The sequence below is a fragment of the Pogoniulus pusillus genome, chromosome 3, assembly GCF_015220805.1.
Source record: "Pogoniulus pusillus isolate bPogPus1 chromosome 3, bPogPus1.pri, whole genome shotgun sequence".
NCBI lineage: Eukaryota > Metazoa > Chordata > Aves > Piciformes > Lybiidae > Pogoniulus > Pogoniulus pusillus.
This window is the reverse complement of record NC_087266.1, coordinates 48,802,310-48,820,562: the sequence shown is the minus strand read 5'-3', so window position 1 is coordinate 48,820,562 and position 18,253 is coordinate 48,802,310. Positions and strand designations below refer to the sequence as shown.

The 18,253-nt window shown below is 42.3% G+C and overlaps 1 protein-coding gene across 3 annotated transcripts in view; it reads right to left on the bottom strand.

The window, feature by feature from the left end:
* Window positions 1–18,253, bottom strand: part of RB1 (RB transcriptional corepressor 1) — a 75,941-nt gene that overhangs the window by 34,111 nt on the left and 23,577 nt on the right. The window contains exons 12-17 of one of the 3 annotated variants that reach the window (XM_064175633.1): window positions 15,727–15,814; window positions 14,907–15,023; window positions 14,312–14,368; window positions 14,192–14,223; window positions 14,040–14,116; window positions 13,650–13,852 (exon numbers count right to left, since the gene is read on the bottom strand). In XM_064175633.1, coding sequence (XP_064031703.1) covers window positions 13,650–13,852; window positions 14,040–14,116; window positions 14,192–14,223; window positions 14,312–14,368; window positions 14,907–15,023; window positions 15,727–15,814 — 574 coding nt within the window. Of the gene's footprint in view, window positions 1–11,081; window positions 11,159–11,407; window positions 11,581–13,649; window positions 13,853–14,039; window positions 14,117–14,191; window positions 14,224–14,311; window positions 14,369–14,906; window positions 15,024–15,726; window positions 15,815–18,253 lie in introns of those variants that run through there. The other 2 variants (XM_064175653.1, XM_064175643.1) reach the window with 2 other exon arrangements.

The following is an 18,253-nucleotide window of genomic DNA, read 5'->3' as shown; positions in this document are numbered from 1 at the left end:
AAACCAGAATTTCCTTGGTTTATGAGGTCTTTTCTGCTTGCACGACTCTGCAGGACAGTAGCTTCTGCTTTTTGCCATGGCATAGTGAAATAGAGCACAGGTGCCCTCTGAGCAGTGAACAGCTTGGTATCTCCAAACTGTTTGAGGAAGTTTTCTATTTTTTGTTATTAAATATACTTCACACCGAGATGGAGAGGCAAGGGGTTGGGAAGGCAAGGCTAACAACAGAAAACAATACAGTAAAAAAAACGACATCTGTCACTTAGAGAATCTGACCACTAATCAAGAAACTCCTGATCTGACTGATTCAGAAAGAGAGGGAGTGAACCTGAACCTCCCACCACAAGCTGATACAAAGCCAAGCTACCAGCTATTCAGGAACAGATGAGCTTTTCTCCACCTCTTCTTGTTCTGCAACAAGATTATCCTGGACTGCTATGCATGCAGCGATGTTTTCACTGGTACATTCCTACTCATACCTTTGATATCAACTCTTCTGTCTCCCTGGTAATAACTTCTGCCAAAATTTTAATCTGAAAGGGAGCTTTGTTCCCAAGTCATGCTTATATCCTCAGAGCTCCTGAGCATCTGAAAGTATTGTGTTCAGTACTTCCTAAAAGTACATTATTTTTACTCATATGCCTACGGTTGGGGCAGGGCAGACAGTTTTACAATTGACTTTGCAGTGTGGTTTTCTTCATCAGAGTGCAGATACTGCATACCTCATAAAAATACAATTAAAATATAGTTGGTTTCAAGCATTCTTTTTTTGTCCTAAAGCAAGGTAGGCAAACAACAGTCGCTAAGTAATTAACCAGAAGCTCCAAGAGACACAGAAAAAGAAAGAAACTTTCTATCAAAATATCATTACTTTAAAAGACAGAAGATGTCCCATTTTAGACTTTTCACATTCATCTGGAGATTCTGAGTTCTGGCTTTCCCAGGCACAGGATGCAAGCCAAAACTTGTTTCGCTCAGTATACGTGTCTTTGACATTTAAGTAACATACCAAGTCACAGAATCAACCAGGTTGGAAAACACCTCCAAGCTCATCCAGTGCAACCTATCAACCAGCCCTGTCCAATCAACCAGACAATGGCACCAAGTGCCTCAGTCATTTTTTGAACACCTCCAGGGATGGCAACTCCACCACTTCCCTGGGCAGCCCATTTCCAAAGCAAATCACTCTCTCTGGCAAGAGCTTCCTCCTAACATCCAGCCTAGACCTCCCTTGGCACAACTTGAGACTGTGTCCCCTTGTTCTGTTGCTGGATGCTTGGGAGAAGAGACCAACCCCCATCTGGCTACAACCTCCCTTCAGGTAGTTGTAGACAGCAATGAGGTCACCCCTGAGCCTCCTCTTCTCCAGGCTAAATAAATACATCTTCACACTTTACACATGGAAGTGTTTTTAAAACCTCCTGATAGTTCAGGTAGGCAAGAAATCCTTAATTGAAACCAACCTCCAAACCTTTCTTTCTTAAGAAAATACCCTCAGCCATAGATATGCAAAGATTAAAAAAAAAAGAGTTTGGGGGATCAGGCAGGAGAGATGAACGTCTGTAATAGATCAGATCCTAAACATTCTGCTGGTCCACAATCCTTCCTCCAACAGTGGCCAAGGCTGGATGCCTGGGGAAGAAGATAACAGCAGGAGAGCTACACAAGGCTTTCTCTTGTCCAAATGCTGGTTCACTTCATCACTTGTATCTCAGGACTTTCTAGGTCAGATCTTTTTAGGTGTTCAGCAACACAACATTTTTTGTCTTTTGTGAGTGTGTGTGGAACAAAACTAATCTAAGTAAATTGCCTTTTGTTTCAGATCCACTAGTTTCATTACTGCCTCCTCCTTTTTTTTTTGAAGGGGTAAGAAGCATTGTATTACCATTCAGCCTTTCTACAACACCCCTGATTATACAGTCTTCCGTCACCTCTTGCAAATGAGCAAGTGATTTGCATATGTAATTCAACCAGCACCACTGCCAGTGATGAGGTTTTACACAATTACATAAAGAAGCCAGTTAAAATCACAGCAAGGTTCACTTTGAGACTGAGAATTTTGAAAATCCCACTTGAGCACAGTGTCCTCTAGCATGTTTACTCTTCCAAGGTATTTCCTAGGAGTTGTATTAATTAAGAGCAATTTGTTTATACTTTTCCAGCAGTAAATGTATTGTATGAGGTTCCTGCACCTTGGCAGATTTGTAAATACTGATGAGCCTGTTCTCATTTGTACCTCAGAATTACTGGCATTTGAGCATCGCTGACAAAACTGAAGAAGATACATTTCAAAAGCAAAGGCAAAACGTAAACCAGAACGATTCTAAATCTGGAAGTTGTAAATGTCTGGACTGTATTTGTTTTCCAGTTATCAGAGTGCTGAAAAATTATATAAATTCCACTGCCAATCCCTGAATCAGCACATTTTCAGAACACACTCAATAGAGCTCCTTTAAGATGAGCACAAACTCAGAAAGCCACCCTTGCAACGTCTAATATCTGTGCAAGAAGTTGGATGGAGAAGTTTGTTCTAACCCTTCACTTCTGCTCTGACACTGAAGCCTTTCAAATTTATCATCTCCTCCCCATGCAGTTCCTGTTGCACAGCTCCTTGTAAAACAAATTCAGTTCTTCCCATAAAAAACTCCAACCTTATCACAAAATTAAAACGAACAGAACTCGCCACATATCATCTGTCTTGCTATAGAAACCTACCACTTACTTGGAAACTAAAAGTTCCAGAAATGAGAATTTAGGTTTAAAATTATTTCTCCTTTTTAACAAGCAGCCTACACTTTAGTCATAGCAAAACTTAAAGCTGTCCTGCACTGAGGTAAATTTTCTACTGTTAAAACAGAAGAACCAAATCACAAACAAAATTCATCTAACAAATGTTGTATCTTTTTATGAAGTGATAAAAGAATACTTTTGCATACACACAGCTGTAAAACTGGCCCCAATTCCACCTTTTTAAGCAGTGAGTTACTGACTTAAAAAAAAATCTCAAATAATAATGCTAGCAGCTGGAGACAACTGAAATGAATGATGTTATCTTGGCAATAAAAGTAAGTACACCTCCCATGAAAACAACTGTGGCCATGTTGACTCTCTTGCTTTACAAAAGAAAGTCACAGCAGATGCAAGTCTTCACCCTTCTGTAAGATTATTCAGCAGCAGTATTACTAATTTTTGGAAGTTTGTCCTGGTAATCACTTTCTGAAAGCAACTATTAAGTTAATAAAAACCGAAGACATCCTTGGTCGCTCTGGAGTGATACTGGATTACAGGAATTAGTCATCACAGCATCAAGAACTACACCTGACTGAAGTGTCCATAGTGAAACTTCAATACTTTAAAAGAGACCACCAACACTGCAGATATTTCTTGAAGAAGAAAAGTGCTAAGCATATAGCAAAATACGGCAAGCAAACCTTGAGATGGTGAAACAAGTACCAAAAGATTTGCTTTTTAAAGTCTAACAATAATATCTTTCATTAACTAAAGCAAATTTGAAAACTCTTAGTCTACTTGTTTAAAGATATTTAACACTTCTTACGTGTGAAAGAAACATTACCATACATACTGCATGCTCACACTGTTTCACATGCTCCTGTGGGTAAGTGTGGGGGAGAACAAAAGGTAACAACAAAAAACCATCAGCAGCTATTTCGGTCCAGATAAGACTGCAACAGACAGAGTAGGCTAAACGCGGGCTGGTCTTAGGCAAACTCCTGAAGAGGAAGGACAGGGTGATGACAATTAAGGTACTAACCCATGCTGAGTTCAGACTAGATACAGTCTAACTGGAAAGCCTGAATTCTCTGCTCAGGGGTTCAGGACACCACGCACACAAGTCCAGATGTCAGTGAGACAGCACTCAGCTGTACCATAGGTAGTTACCAGCCTGCAGCAAACCCATGCTGACAAGCAAACTCAACCCAGATGAACAGCTTCATAAAAATAGGGGGGGAGATTACTGTTCTGAAGGACAGTGAATGTATGCCTGCTCAACACTTCTAAACAGAGGGCTCCTCATTCCTGACAAGGATTTCTTATTACTGGAAAGCTCCTGTAAGACAGACTCAGTGATACAAAGCTACAACTAATATACTATAAATGTATATAGTATAAAGACAGGCACAAAAGCACTTATTTGGCCTACCAAAAAACCCCACAACCCACCATCCATCATTTATGCACATAACACCTTCAGAGAAAATACAGGAAGCAGAGAGGCAAAATTCCACATGTCCAATGATATATAACTTGACAGTTTGAGTTTGACAAAATACTGTTGTCCACTCATGAGCTTGAAAACTGAACATATAGCTGGGAAAAAAACATTCACATTAGAATGTTTGTTTGGCACCTACTTTGTTTATTCCACCTTGCCTAGAAAAGTTAACTACAGAATGGCTCACATAGCACAGCCACAAGGATAAGAAGACCAATAGGTTTACTAAACTAGATAGAGAGTGTGCCACATCCAGCAAAGCAGGATGGATGAGACCACAGAATTTAACCCAAGTAGTATTTACTTCTGTTTTTAAGGAGTGTCCTAGGTTGAGAACTATAGGGTTAAAAAAATCCTCTGGGGACTAGAAGATTGTTATTCAAACCCATAATTCTGCTATCTCTTTATAAACTCACAGCGAGGCCATCTCGTTCTCCTTTCCTCCTCCTCCTGCCCTGTGTCTGGCAGGAGCCACTTTATCGGGAAAAAACATGTAAGCAGTAGGCCTGTTTGGGGCCTCCAGAGGCTTGCACTTAGGCCTCTTGGGTGGTGGAGGCACTGGGGGGCAGGGGCAAGATTGGAGCACTGGGGAGTACAGATTTAGTTTTGGGTTGGGGGGAAAAATTCAAGGGGTTTTGCCAGGGATGCAGCAAGGGTTGGACTTGATGATCTGTGAGGTCTCTTCCAACCCTGATGATACTGTGATACTGTGTGATAATTGCTTTGTGATGTCTTCTCTGTATCTCTCTCCAAATATAACTCTGTGTTTTCTCTCCAGTTCTATTTGAGAGCTTCATTTCTGTTGGCTATCTTTCAAAACCACAAAAGGAGACAGTCACATCAGACTTGCCCCAGTTTGCAAGATTCTACACAGTTATCTCCCTGATATCTAATCCATCTCTCTAAATTCTAATACACTTTTTCCTCCTGGGCAACCTTTAAACATTCCTATGAAGTGTATACAGTGCTGAATTTGCTGCAGCATGAAAAGGTAGAGTTCAAACCATCAAGAAACAGAGCAGGACTAAAATGAAAGTCCTACAGCTGTGGTATGAACACCAAAACACTGGAGAATGTTAAAAAAACAAAACAAAACAAGCAAAAACAAACTTGAAAATTAAAGATATCCAGCAAACTATTTAACTATTTTTTTTGTTAAAATGCTACAAATAATCAAGGCAACCTCAAGAAGAAAAAAAAGTATTAAACCAAATATATTATGGCTAACCAAGTGATACTTCTGTGGATAACAGTCCTTGGGAATAGTGTAGGCACAGGTAAGATACCTTTATACTGCACTAGCAGAGCTGCAAATTCCACCAAGTAAAGGCTGTAAAAACTCAGCTCCTTTTTACAGCTGTAAACCTACAGCCAGGGAGATCACTGACACATCCTTGCTTTCTGTAGCCACACTGGTAACAATACAGGACCTCTGCACGAACAGAAACCACAAGAGTGACTACAGGTGAGGTGTATGGTAACCTAAAGCAACACTAGGAACAACTAAACTACCACTTCCTAGTGTCTCCCAAATGCTGAAAGGGGAAATGCAGTTATGAAAACTAATATTAAGCATATGATTCACTTTCACTAACCTTAGCAGATGAACGTTACACATCCAGTTTAGGTTTGTCATTAAGACAGATGGTCTCTACAGTAAGTGGAAAAAGGTACCTTAAGAAAATGAATAATCCCATTGTAAAATACCTGTTTAAGATAAATAGAATTCATTATTTTCTGCAAGGGTAGCTCTGTCTCAAGTATAGAAGGAGCCTAAGCTATAGAAGTCTAACAAACAGGACTCATTTACCCCTTAATAAGAGAAAGCCTACACTTTAAAACAGTAGATGAAGTAGAGAAAAATTTGAATCCTTAGCAGCACCCAAATTTTACAGAAGGAAAACGCCACATAGTTGCTGTGTCTTAGGTAATCGTTTTGGTCATGTTTGTACTTGAATGAAAATAGCATCTTAAGGGCTGGGCTGACATGGTATACCTGCAACAGATAAATCCATTAATACTGTGCTAACATAACCAGTATCTTACAACCCTAGTGAGTGTTTTATACATTTAACAAGTGCCTACCCAAGAAGGGAACAGACTGCCGACAGACAAGAGCAGGAAACAAAGGACCTCGACTTTAAGCGTTCTGGTTTCTCTTCCAGTAGCCTAGAGGATATGCTTGGATGGCAACACCCAAGCATGATTAACAGCTTGAGTCATCCTCACGATAAATAGGAGTGGCAGGGAAGATTTTTCAAAGTGAAGACTATCATTTGCTGTTCTTCCTGGTTTTTCAATTTGCCCTCAGCAGCTAAGGCAGGTAAAAGTTTCAAGCCCAAAAAAGCAGAGCACAATTTCTACGAAAGGAAACTTTCCAGGAGTACTAGAAATGCATGGGAAAAAACACTCTTACATATTTTACTTATGCAGTTATTTAGAAGTAAGTGGACAAACTTTTAAAACTCATATAAAAAAATTATGATACTATATGGTATATTGGCAAATACTCCAAAAGCAACCATCTTACAGACCTCTAATAAGGTACCTTGTATGATAAAGGCAAAATTATAGGCTTTCTGGCCACAGCTGTTACAACTGAGTGTCAGAGATAATTCATGACCTTATTAAAAAAAAACAACAAAACCAACCACCCACCAAAACACAAAAAGGCTCCCACCACAGACAGCAGAACTGGTATGATCCTTTAGCACTGTCACGCCAAGCAGCAGTGCTCCCTCATCACGCACTTCTGGAACACGCTCGCGATGCAAGCAGAAATACATTTAGTGTGTGCAGACAGAAAACCTCAAATCAATTCTCAGTTCCTCCTTTAAGGATAAAGCTGCACCCCCCAAAAGTAACTTTCTGGGGAGGACCATGGCAAGTGCATGAAATGGAACAGTTTGATGACCCTTAGCATACTTTCTCCCCCATAAGGAAAAGCCCTGGAAAATTCCACATTAAAAATCATTGTCCGTAGCAACTTGCATGTTAAAACAGGATACTGGGTGCCTAAAACCCAGATGATCACAGGAGATGGTCAGTGTCTGCAAGAGTAATCCAATGCCTGCAGTTCTTAAGGTGCCTGTCTATACACCAGTGAAGTTCCCTAGGTGGCTCACATCCTCCCAGTGAGCATGCTTGCAGATGTTGTCATTCTGGATAAGCTGAACATTTGTTTTTGCCTAAGGCTGTCCCTTGTTCACAAATTACATGTTCCTGTATCTAGGGAAAGGCAAAATTTAGCAGTCCTGGAAGGAGTGTGTTTGGCATAAGCTATCTTTTCTGAAAGAACTACTCCTAGAGCCTAGAAGACAGACAGTAAGTGTGTGACTCATTCGCCAGCACTGAAGTCACTCGTGGTTGAGCCAACAACTACGTCTGTAGCTGGCAACACGACGAGCCAAGGCCTGTCTTACGGCCTTGAGGGCAGGTGGCAAAGCACAGCTTGCTCCCACACAGCTCAACTTTCTCCATGTCTCATCCATACCAGCAGCTGAAAATAGTCCCTGAGCTGCATTATGACCCAAATCTTGCCCAGGTATTTTCCAGAGGAGTGCTGGCAAATGCCACAACGTGCCAGGGAACATGTTACCCATGAAACACCACCAATGACTGTGGCACAATACTCAAGCTCAAACTATTTCCCTTTTGAGGCCAGTAATAGAGACATAACCCCAATACCCAGTCCTTGCCACCTGGCCTCACTTGGCTGCCTGTCAACAAGGTCTGATAGCCATTCTTCTGCCATAACAGTGAATGACTTATCCAATACTCTGTCGTGTAAAATGATGATGGTATGACCATTTCTGCTGCTTCCAGTTTTAAAATGACTTACAACCTCAGAAAGAGCACTTGAAGCTGCATAGAGACACATACCTCCAAAGCAGCTGTAGGACTTCACACACAACAAAAAACTACTGAGAAGGGCACATACAAGAAGATGCACTCTCACGTCCAGAAGTTCAATCCCTCCTTACAAGGAACACAAAAACCTGATTTGAAATGGTACACTGCATCCAAGGGAAAGGGCACTAAGCACTCCAGTAGAGTGAGCTCCACAATAACCGTGTCCTTGTACAATCCAAGTCCACAAGGCTGCATACTATACACCAAAGCATAAAGTTTACTTGCTTACCTGTAGCTTCTTACAGCTTCACCAAGATCTGGATTTATCTAACACTTTTTAAGCCAAAAATAGCTGTTTAATATTTTCCTCCTTAAAGCATGAAGTAGGTCTGCTGTTATTGCAGCTCAGTGAGTTTGTCATATGCAAAACAACATAGAAGGGTTTGAGTTGGAAGGGACCTTAAAGATCATCTGACTGAAGCTGCCCTGTCATGGGCAGGGATATCTTCCACTAGAGCAGGTTGCTCAAGGCCTCATCCAGCCTGGCCTTGAACACCTCCAGGGAGGGAGCAACCACAGCCTTCCTGGGCAACCTGTGCCAGTGTCTCACCACCCTCACTGGAAAGATTATTTTTTTTAGTATCTAGTCCAAATCTAGCACCCTCAGGCTTCAGCCCATTCCCTCTCCAGCTGTCACAACAAGCCCTTGTGAAAACTCCCTTCCCGCCTTTCTTGCAGGCCCCCTTCGGGTACGGGAAGGCCTCTAGAAGGTCCCTCCAGAGCCTTCTTTTCTCCAGGCTGAACAGCCCCAACTCTCCTAGCCTGTCCCCACAGAGTATGTGCTTCAGCCCTCTGATCTGATCACCTTTGTGGCCCTTCTGTGGACCTGCTCTCCAGCCTGATGTCCTCCTTAGGTGGGGCACTAGAGCTGGCCACAGGACTCCAGGAGGAGTCAGCTCCCTCACCCTGCTGGCCACACTTCCTTTGGCGCAGCCTGGGACGCGGTTTGCCGTCTGGGGTTCAAGCTCGCATTGCCAGCTCACACTGAGTTTTTCCCATCAACTGACACTCCAAGCTCTTATCCTTGAAACTGGCCTCAAGCCACTCCTTGTCCAGCCTATATTTGTGTTTGGGATTGCCTTGACTCAGGTGTAGAACCTTGTACTTGGCCTTGTTAAACTTCATGAGCTGGTCTCGGGCACACTTCTCAAGGCTGATCAAGTCTCTCCAGCATGTCAACGGGACCACAGAGCTTGAAGCCATCTGCAGACTTGTTGGAGTGCACTCAATTCCACTGCTCATATTGTCGACAAAGATGTTAAACAACACTGGTCCCTGCACTGACCCCCGGAGGACACCACTTGTCACTGGTCTCCTTTTGGATACTGAGCCACTGACTGCAGCTCTGAGTGCAGCCACATAGCCAGTTTCTTATCCAGCAAGTGGTCCACTCCAAGCTCACACCATTCTAATTTGCTCACCAGGATGTCATGCAGGACAGCACAAAATGCTTTACCCACTTTGGGAACACCTGGTTTCCTCAGGAAGGCATTTTTTTTTGCCACAATGAGATGTACAATTTAAAACCAGCAGAGAAGGCTTTGGTATGGGACAAGGTGTTAGCTACACAGTTAGAGGACAAATACTGCAAGCACTGAGTTATGTTTAATCAATGATATGTGAAATAAAGAGTACTGCAGATTTCATAGCACCTGTTTAATTGATGATAGAACCAACAGAGGAGCTGATAAAGGAGAACTGCACTATAGAGCAATGGAGGAAGTTATAAATAAAGCAAAGCAGGGTTGTCTACTTATGATACTATTTTAACCATTAAGAGAAGTAACTCTGTAGGAGCATCTTTACTTCGCATCAGATCTTAAAACTTCAGATCATATTACCACTCTAAATCACCACACATACCAATGCTGGTTTTCCTTCCTTCTTAAAAAAATACAAATACCATCCAGAATAGCAAAGTGTGGAAGAGTGAGACAGCCAAAGAAGGCTAGTGTCAACAGCTGTAGCACAATGCACTGCTTTGGTTCAACATTTGTTTGGCCCATTAAACAAACCCACCAAAACCAAGTTAAAGCTAGCAGACTAAATCAGACTGCGAGTGAGCTCCCATTAGCCTGCCACAGTTCACCTGTGCAGCACCAAAAGGCAATGAACCTGCCTCTGATTACTATTAACAGTAGGAGCTACCACATAACCTTTTCAAACTGCAGTTCTAGCAGGAATACACCTTGGACTGCTAGTGCTCATAACCTCAGTGATAAGTAGTATTTCAATCAATAAATGAGTCTTCTCCCTTTGGAGTTCAGGAAAGATTTAAGAAGTACTTCCCACATGACCCAGGCAGTGTGGGTACCTTCCCCTTTTCAAATTAAGCATTGAGAAGAACATGCTTATGTTTTTTTGGGTTGGTTTTGGGTCGGTTGTGTTGTTGTTGTTGTTGTTAAAAGAAAGGATGACCTGGAAAAAAGTTTAATCTCCTTCCCAAAGTACAAATGACTAATTCAGTCAGCTACGCAAAAGCAATAAACTTATTCATAATGACTAGCAAAGGAGTGATAAATTACTTTCAGATACCAGTAAGAAACAGAATCCTTCACAAGCATTCAGCACAGGTTCCAAAAGTCAGATGAAGGTCAGCTGTATCTGAGATGGTCTGCTTCACAGAAATCATGCAAGGAGCTTTTAACCACAAACGCTTTGTGACAAGTAAAAGCAACGAATTCAAGCCAGTCTGTGCTCAACTGCTCAGTCCCTTCAAATCTCGTACTGAAGTCCTCCTTCCCAAAGCAGTCAGGAAAAGGACAGATACAGACCTGACTTTTTAATGAAAAGACAAGCCTCGTAATGAAAGGTACCTGGCTGCGGGGGAAGGTAAGAACTGAACAAAAATGCAGGGCAAATCATTAGGGGAAGCAGTTTCGTCACGCAAATATTTTTAAGTAAGCATTTTACAAGTGCATCTTTTCTTACTTACCAAGCTAGACTCTGAGCTCTCCTTCTCTAAGTGCCTACCCTTTCTTGAGGGAGTTAGCACAGCAGGCACTCTGAACCCTTCCACACCGTTATGTGGAGACAACATCCAGGTAATGAACTGCAGATTACGGCAAACAGCTCCTGAACTCACTGGCTGCACCCTCCTGGGCCAGCAGGGCTGAGCAGCCTCGCAGGTGAGCCACGAACGCCTCTCTCCGGCGGCTAACCGCTCCCCGCCACCTGCGAGCCGCAGGTGCGGGCCCTGCACCGCCGCACTCGCCGCCTCACGGCTCCAGGTGCAGGCCGCAGCGCCTCCACCGCACTCACCCAGGCGTTCCGCAGGACATTCCAGCAGAATCAGCGTTTCGCTGCTTCTTGTGTCCTGAGCCGCCCCTCCGTGGCTCGCTGCTCGCAGCCCTGGCCTCACGGGCAGCGGGGCTTGTCGCCAGAGGCCGACACAAGCGCAGCGCACAAGGCTCCGGCCGCCACAGCTGTCGGCCGCAGCTCGCCTCGGCTCCTTGCGGGAACCTGCTCTGCCCCCTAGTGACAGCCTCCCGCAACAGCAACCGCGACACTGCCCTGCGCCCGCGGAGACGCAGGTGAGGCACGGCACAGCCAGCGAAGCAGGGAAGGGTCCCTCCAGGTGTGTGCTGCACGCTTCTCTTTATCCCCTCCGCTGCGCTCCGCTCCACACACCTTCAGCTGCAGCTCCCTTCCAACGGAACTGCTTTATCCAATTAACATACAAATGCACTTTGTAAGTGAGCTCAAAACAACGACAACGACACACCTCTGAGAACTCAGGAAGATAGATTCAATGTGTTAAAATACACTCAGACAGAGCACTCTGAAAACCCGAACTAATGCTGTGCTTGTTGCTGAAGCTGCGATTTGTTCCACAGAAGTCTGCAGCTACCCCCGCAGGTTCAGGAAACACAGTGCTTTGGATCTTCTGGTCTGAAAGCCTCAGTCCAAACCAGAACACCTGCACGCATCTAAGCAGAAACTGGCAGATGTGTTTTCTTCCTCAGCAATAAGATGACTCCAAGCTAGTTTGCAGAAGGTAGCAGGAGCTACTTTCTGAATGCAGACAGCCAAACCTAATTATCTGTATGGTATTTGCCCTCTGAATGCTACAATTCTCAATCAAGCAGGTTTTTTTATGCCTGCAAACTTCTTGGAAGTACTGACTGCCTCTTTAAATACTGACATATTTTCCCTGCTCCTGTGGACTCTGATATAAGGCTCTCACAGCCTCAAGTGCTTTTAGGCATTCTTATTCAAAGCCTGGAAAAACCATGAAAAGATTCAAACAGCAAAGGAGAGGATATGTACATTTCCTAAACCACCAAATTAACATGCAAAAGCATTAGAGGAAGAATTTACACTCCAGTACAACAGTTGGAGCACTGCACCAGAAATCCTGGAGCACACAGTGTCACGGTGGTGAGTGTGGAGCTGGACACACAAGTCTTAGCTTCCCCATGAAATGATCACCATCACAGCAGCATATCCAGAAAGCCACTTGTGCAGACTGACTGCCAGCAAGGAAAACCAAGTGGCAAGGGTGGGCTGGTACAAGATTCAGTTTGAAATAACAGAGCTGCTTTTATACAACTGAGTTAAAAGCCTGTGCATAGAGAGGACTCTCTGCTCGGGCAACAGCAACATTCCTTGAATACAGGAGCATAACTCCACAGCCTGGTGAAGTACCACCTGTACTAGAAAACAGCTAACATGTCACTCTGAATTCACACACAATCCAAATGCAGATTACTCTGGAGAGATAGAAAGAAAAAAAACCAAGCACCACAACAACAAGGAAACAAAAAAAACTTACTTCATGATTAGAGTATCTCATTAAGTATGGCTGCTTTTAAAACTTCCCAGGGATACAGGATATGGGATGGGTTCTTTAGTGGTTGATAAATGTCCCTCTGGGCAGAATTACCAGTCTTTATAGTGTCTTGGTTTGTTGCATTAATAGCATATTTTGGTTGACAAGTAACACACACAATAAAGAAACAATGTTTGATTCACTGAGATCCAGCCTAATAAAAAGAACCACCAACTCAACCTCCTGGCATCTCATTTTTATGGCATCCAAAATACCAAAGCAACAGAAGTGCAAAGGACAACACAAATCTGTACTTTAAGAACTGTTAACAAGTGTTTGAGGTGTACAGAACTAAGACCCCATTGCCAAGTGGGAAGAGCAACCGGATGAAGATTAACTTACCCATACAAACAGAGAATTTATTGCCTGTTCTTTGCCTTCAAAATACCATTTCAGGGTATTACCCTTTCAGCTCATACCACACTCATAAGATAATTTTGGCTTACAATCAGATAAATCAGCAGAGCTGCCAACTTCTGATGCACCACTTCACTTTTTTTCCCCAAAACCTGAAGACATGCCAAAACTAATCTTGTTTTGCTCTTAGCATTTATTCTGCTAGAAATCACTCTCAGCAAGACCAAAATTTACTTTACAGAGTTGGGTGTGATTTCCTTTTCTCTAGGCATGGAATTTATACGAGGACAAATACAATTGTAGAGCATTACTTACAGACTGCCAGGCAAGAGACTCCATGATTTGATGTTCGCAGCGTTCTAGATGTTTCATCATTTCTTTTGTTAGGCTTGGCTCTGCTCTAATAAAGCTTTCAACCACTTTGTAGAAGTCAAAAGCTTTTAAATCAAACACATTGAGAATCCATGGGAAAGACAAGTGTGTTTCAGCACTGGTAGTATCACTTTGTGAAGCATTTCCTGCAGGAAAGACAGGCTAAGTTATTGAGAGCACTTCTCTGTTTTGTATTTGCCAAATGATTGGCAGCTCACAAGTTTCCTTGAGTCCCCTTTTATTCTTGCCATTTACAGTATTTTATGTACTAGCACAAAGAGCAATCATTATCAATAAATAACAATGCTATTTAGCACTTTAGACTCAACTTACTGACATATGTAGCCATGACAACCTCAACAGCACACGCCAGAAGAGATGTGTGGAAGATGTTATCATTCAGAAGTTTGCTAAGGAAAAAAGGAAGTTATTACTACTTGTCCTAAAGTCAAAATAACAGACTTCAACAGGTTAAGGACACATACCTGAAATTATGCACAGAGAGCCTCACTTCCTCCTGCAATACATAAATCAAACCAAACTTAGGAACGCCCTCAGTATTTGTAAATGCAACACAAGTATTAAGCTACGAGTAGTGAACTTACCGATTTCAGTATAGACTCCATTACTCTGTAATACAGACGTACTGCAAGCTTGTACCTCTGTTAACAAAGAAGAAATGCAGTAATATTACATGAAGTACTAGAGAAGTGTCAAAGGCTAATTAGGGCTTGCTTCCACTGCTCCCACATGAATACTGATTAATCAAGGTTTTGTCAACTCACAGCTAGCAGGACAAAATAGAGTGCTGGCAGACTGCGAGTAAAAATTTGGTAGGCTTTGGCAAAACCTTTGTAGGAAGCGTAGGTGACCTACTGATTTTAAGGAAGTGATTCACTTTGCACCGTTTTAGGCTAAGTTAACGAGTGAAAACACATTTCACTGCGTGTCCTTTGCCAGAAGTTTCCTATTTGCCATGAAAATATTTTCAGCTTATTTCCACCTGGCTCCTCTTGCTCCTCATATTCTATGACTAATCTTTACAGAACTTCAGAGACAAGAAAGGCATGCACATTTCTCAAGTAGAAAATAATGCTGCTACTTTTTACCACTGATCTGAGTGGAAGGCAGTAAGTCAGGCCTCACATCAGCTAGGACAAGAGTTCAAATGTGTAATACCCAACCACAAATACGAGTTACCTGTGAACCAATTTCAGCGCACCCTGGTCCGACCGCTTCAGCAAATTTCTTTTTGAAGATGTGCTCAAAATATTCCACTCTTTTCAGGATACTATCTGTAGGGTTCACTGTGCAATTCTAGTACATACAGGAAGGGGTACAGGGGGAGGAAAAGGCATTTTAAATCAAAAACCTTCTCATGATTCAATCACATTAGTCCTCCTTCATTTCGTAACATCCCTCAGATCATCAGCATAAGTAAAACCAGAGTATTGAGAAGAAGATAGACTCATTATATCATTTGATATCATTGTATATATTCAACTATTTCCACTAACTACAAGGTCACATATCACAAGAAACTTAGCTGAAACCAACTAATATGTGAGCAGTAGTACTGATGTTACTGTCTTTCAAGTCAGAAACATGCTTAAGTTGCTCAATGTGGATACAGAAGATAGAATGAGTATGTCCTCCTTCTCTTTGTTCCCTTTCTATATTCCCTTCTTTTTCCATCTGAAACATATATAAATAAACCTTAATATTTAGTGCTGTAACAAAGAGATTTAAGAACTTAGAGGTTCCAGCACACATCAGTTAGGCAAAAGTGCCTTCTAAAATAACTAATTACATTAGTTGGTAGTTACATAGGTTGGACTGGATCACCTTGGAGGTCTCTTCCAACCTGGTTGATTCTATTATTTGCACTGTCCCAAATAAAATGTTACTTCAAAAATGGTTGTTAGGAAAGGAGTTCCCAAAACATGTGTCAGAGCTCTATGTGTATATTTTGAGTGATAATTTGAAGACCTCTTCACAAACCTTCCTTCTAGTCACTTACATTGAAATACATGATGAGAGTATCCGAAGGTTTATCAGTTGCTGAGTTTAAAATCATCATCAACTGCTGAATGTTATTCATTGCAGCTCTGGAAAAACAGAATTCAAAAGACAATACACATTAAGGTTGGTTTGACAGTTTCCAGAAACAGACCAGCGACTTTGCAAACTGTTAACAGAGATTATTGCAGCTAACTTAGTTGTCCAACAATGTGGGGTACTAGTGAACGAAAGTTTGGACGGGGGTCAGCAATGTGTGCATCCTGGGCTGCACCAAAAGATGGGTGGCTAGCAGACCAAGGGAGGCAAGTCTGTTTCTCTTCTCTGCTCTGGTGAGACCCCACCTTACATACTGGTGAGGTGTTTAGAGAACAAGTCCCATCTGGAGCAGCTGAGGGAACTGGGATTGTTTAGTATGGAGAAGAGGAAACACAGGGGAGACTCTCTATGACTATCTGAAAGGAGGTTGTGGTGAGGTAGGGGTCAGCCTCTTTGTCCTAGTATCAGGTGATAGGACAAGAGGAAATGGCCTGAAATTGTGCCAGGGAGGTTCAGATGAGTTATTAGGAAAAATTCTTTGCAGAAGAAGTGGTCAGGCATCAGAATGGGTGGCCCAGAGAGGTGGAGGAGTCACCATCCCTGGTGGTGTTCAAGAAACTTGTGGACATGGCACTTTGGGATGTAGTTTAATGACCACTGCAGTGTTAGGCTGATGTTTGGACTCATTGGTCCCAAAGGTCTTTTGGTTGGAAAACAATTCTACGATTCTACACTACATCCAGCTCTAGGGTCCTCATCACAGGAAAGACATGGATGGACCTGCTGAAGTGAGTCCAGAGGAGGGCCACAAAAATGGTCAGAGGGACAGAGCACCCATCCCATGAAGAAAGGGTGAGGGAAGACAGGTTATTCAGCCTGGAGAAGAAAAGGCTCCAGGGAGACCTTACAGCAGCCTTTCAGTGCCTAAAGGGAGCCAGTTGGGACAGGACAAGGGGTGATGTGTTCAAACTAAAAAGGGATAGATTCAGACTAAAGAATACATTTTTATTATGAGGGTGGTGAAACACTGGAACAGGCTGCCCAGAAAGGTGGTAGAAGTCTCATCCCTGAAAACATTCTAAGCTGAGGCTGGATGGAGCCCTGGGCAATCTGACCTAGTTAAAGATGTTCCTGCTTACTGCAGAGGAGGTTGGACTATATGATCTTTAAGGGTTTCTTTCAACAAAAACCACTCTCTGCCTCTATAGATTTGGATATACTGAAGTATATGTATGCCTCCATGTACAATCCTATGTTACTTCACAGGTCTAAAGAAAAAGCAGATGCTAAAACACAATAAAGATCCATTGATTCACAGCCAATATCTTAACACAGAAAACTGCTACAGCTAACAGAACCAATGGTAGTATCTCAAAAAACCTGTCATTATTTAAAGAATCAAGAATGTCCCCAGAACAAGCACACAGAACCCTGCTGTTTATTCCACAAAGCTACAAGCTAGCATCTCAGCAGCCCACGTTCCCACCTTTTGAGGACATCATGTATTGGTCTGCCTTCATTATTTGCACATAGATAAAAATAACTAATCATGTCTCCAATATACCCACAAGTGCTAATGTGGCCTAGGGGGGCTTAAACATATTTCCAGTTGTGTATTAAGCAACAGCATTTGGTTTCTATTCTTTTTTAAATTACCTTATTAGTCTCTCACCTAACATTTCAGAAATAGTTTGATTGTTCCATTGGCACTGTTGTTACCTTCTGAATTTTTCACTGCTGTTTTTGGCAGCAGTTATTTTGTTTGTTTCACGTTTCTGTGCTATTTCACCTTAATTTAGCTCACAGCACTTGGAAAATAAATGGAGAAGTTAAAAATGTATGTTCATTATAACAGAAGCAGTGCAAAGATGCATTTTTCTTTAATCTGCATTTTAGAAGTGCTTGGGAAAAAAAATACTTTACCAAAACTCTACCAGTCATGAGGAAAAGCATAAGCACAGTGGTGGTGGGGGGGGAAATAACCAATCTGTTTTCATTCCACTCTGAAATAGTGTTTACATCTGTTTTATCTACAAATGATTCAATTGTCACCAATTTCAGGGTGCTTTAGAGCAGATCCTAAGTGTCCAGGTGCAGAAGGAAGGCATTGCAGGAAGATTCGACATGTTAAGTAGGGTCCTTTAAACATATGCTCTAAGAGACTCTACTTCATGTAGAGAAGGCTACTGAACTACTTCTCACTCCTGGTGCTGGTGATCGGAGGCTTAATGCCATCTAGTGACAGTTCTGGGGCTTCACGAAAAGCAGCTACTATGCCTCAAGCCACTGGTAAAGCCTTCACTACAACTGGCCTAAATGGCATCAGAGAAAAGCTCAAACATGGATGGAGAGAACCTTAACATCTCACTGGACATTCTCTCAACACGTTCAGCACAAGTCACATCTGCAGCAGTGTAGAAATCTTGGTGCTCCTGGACTTTCTTAATTAAACCTGCATGTCAAGAACTGTAATGCAGTTACAGGACTTT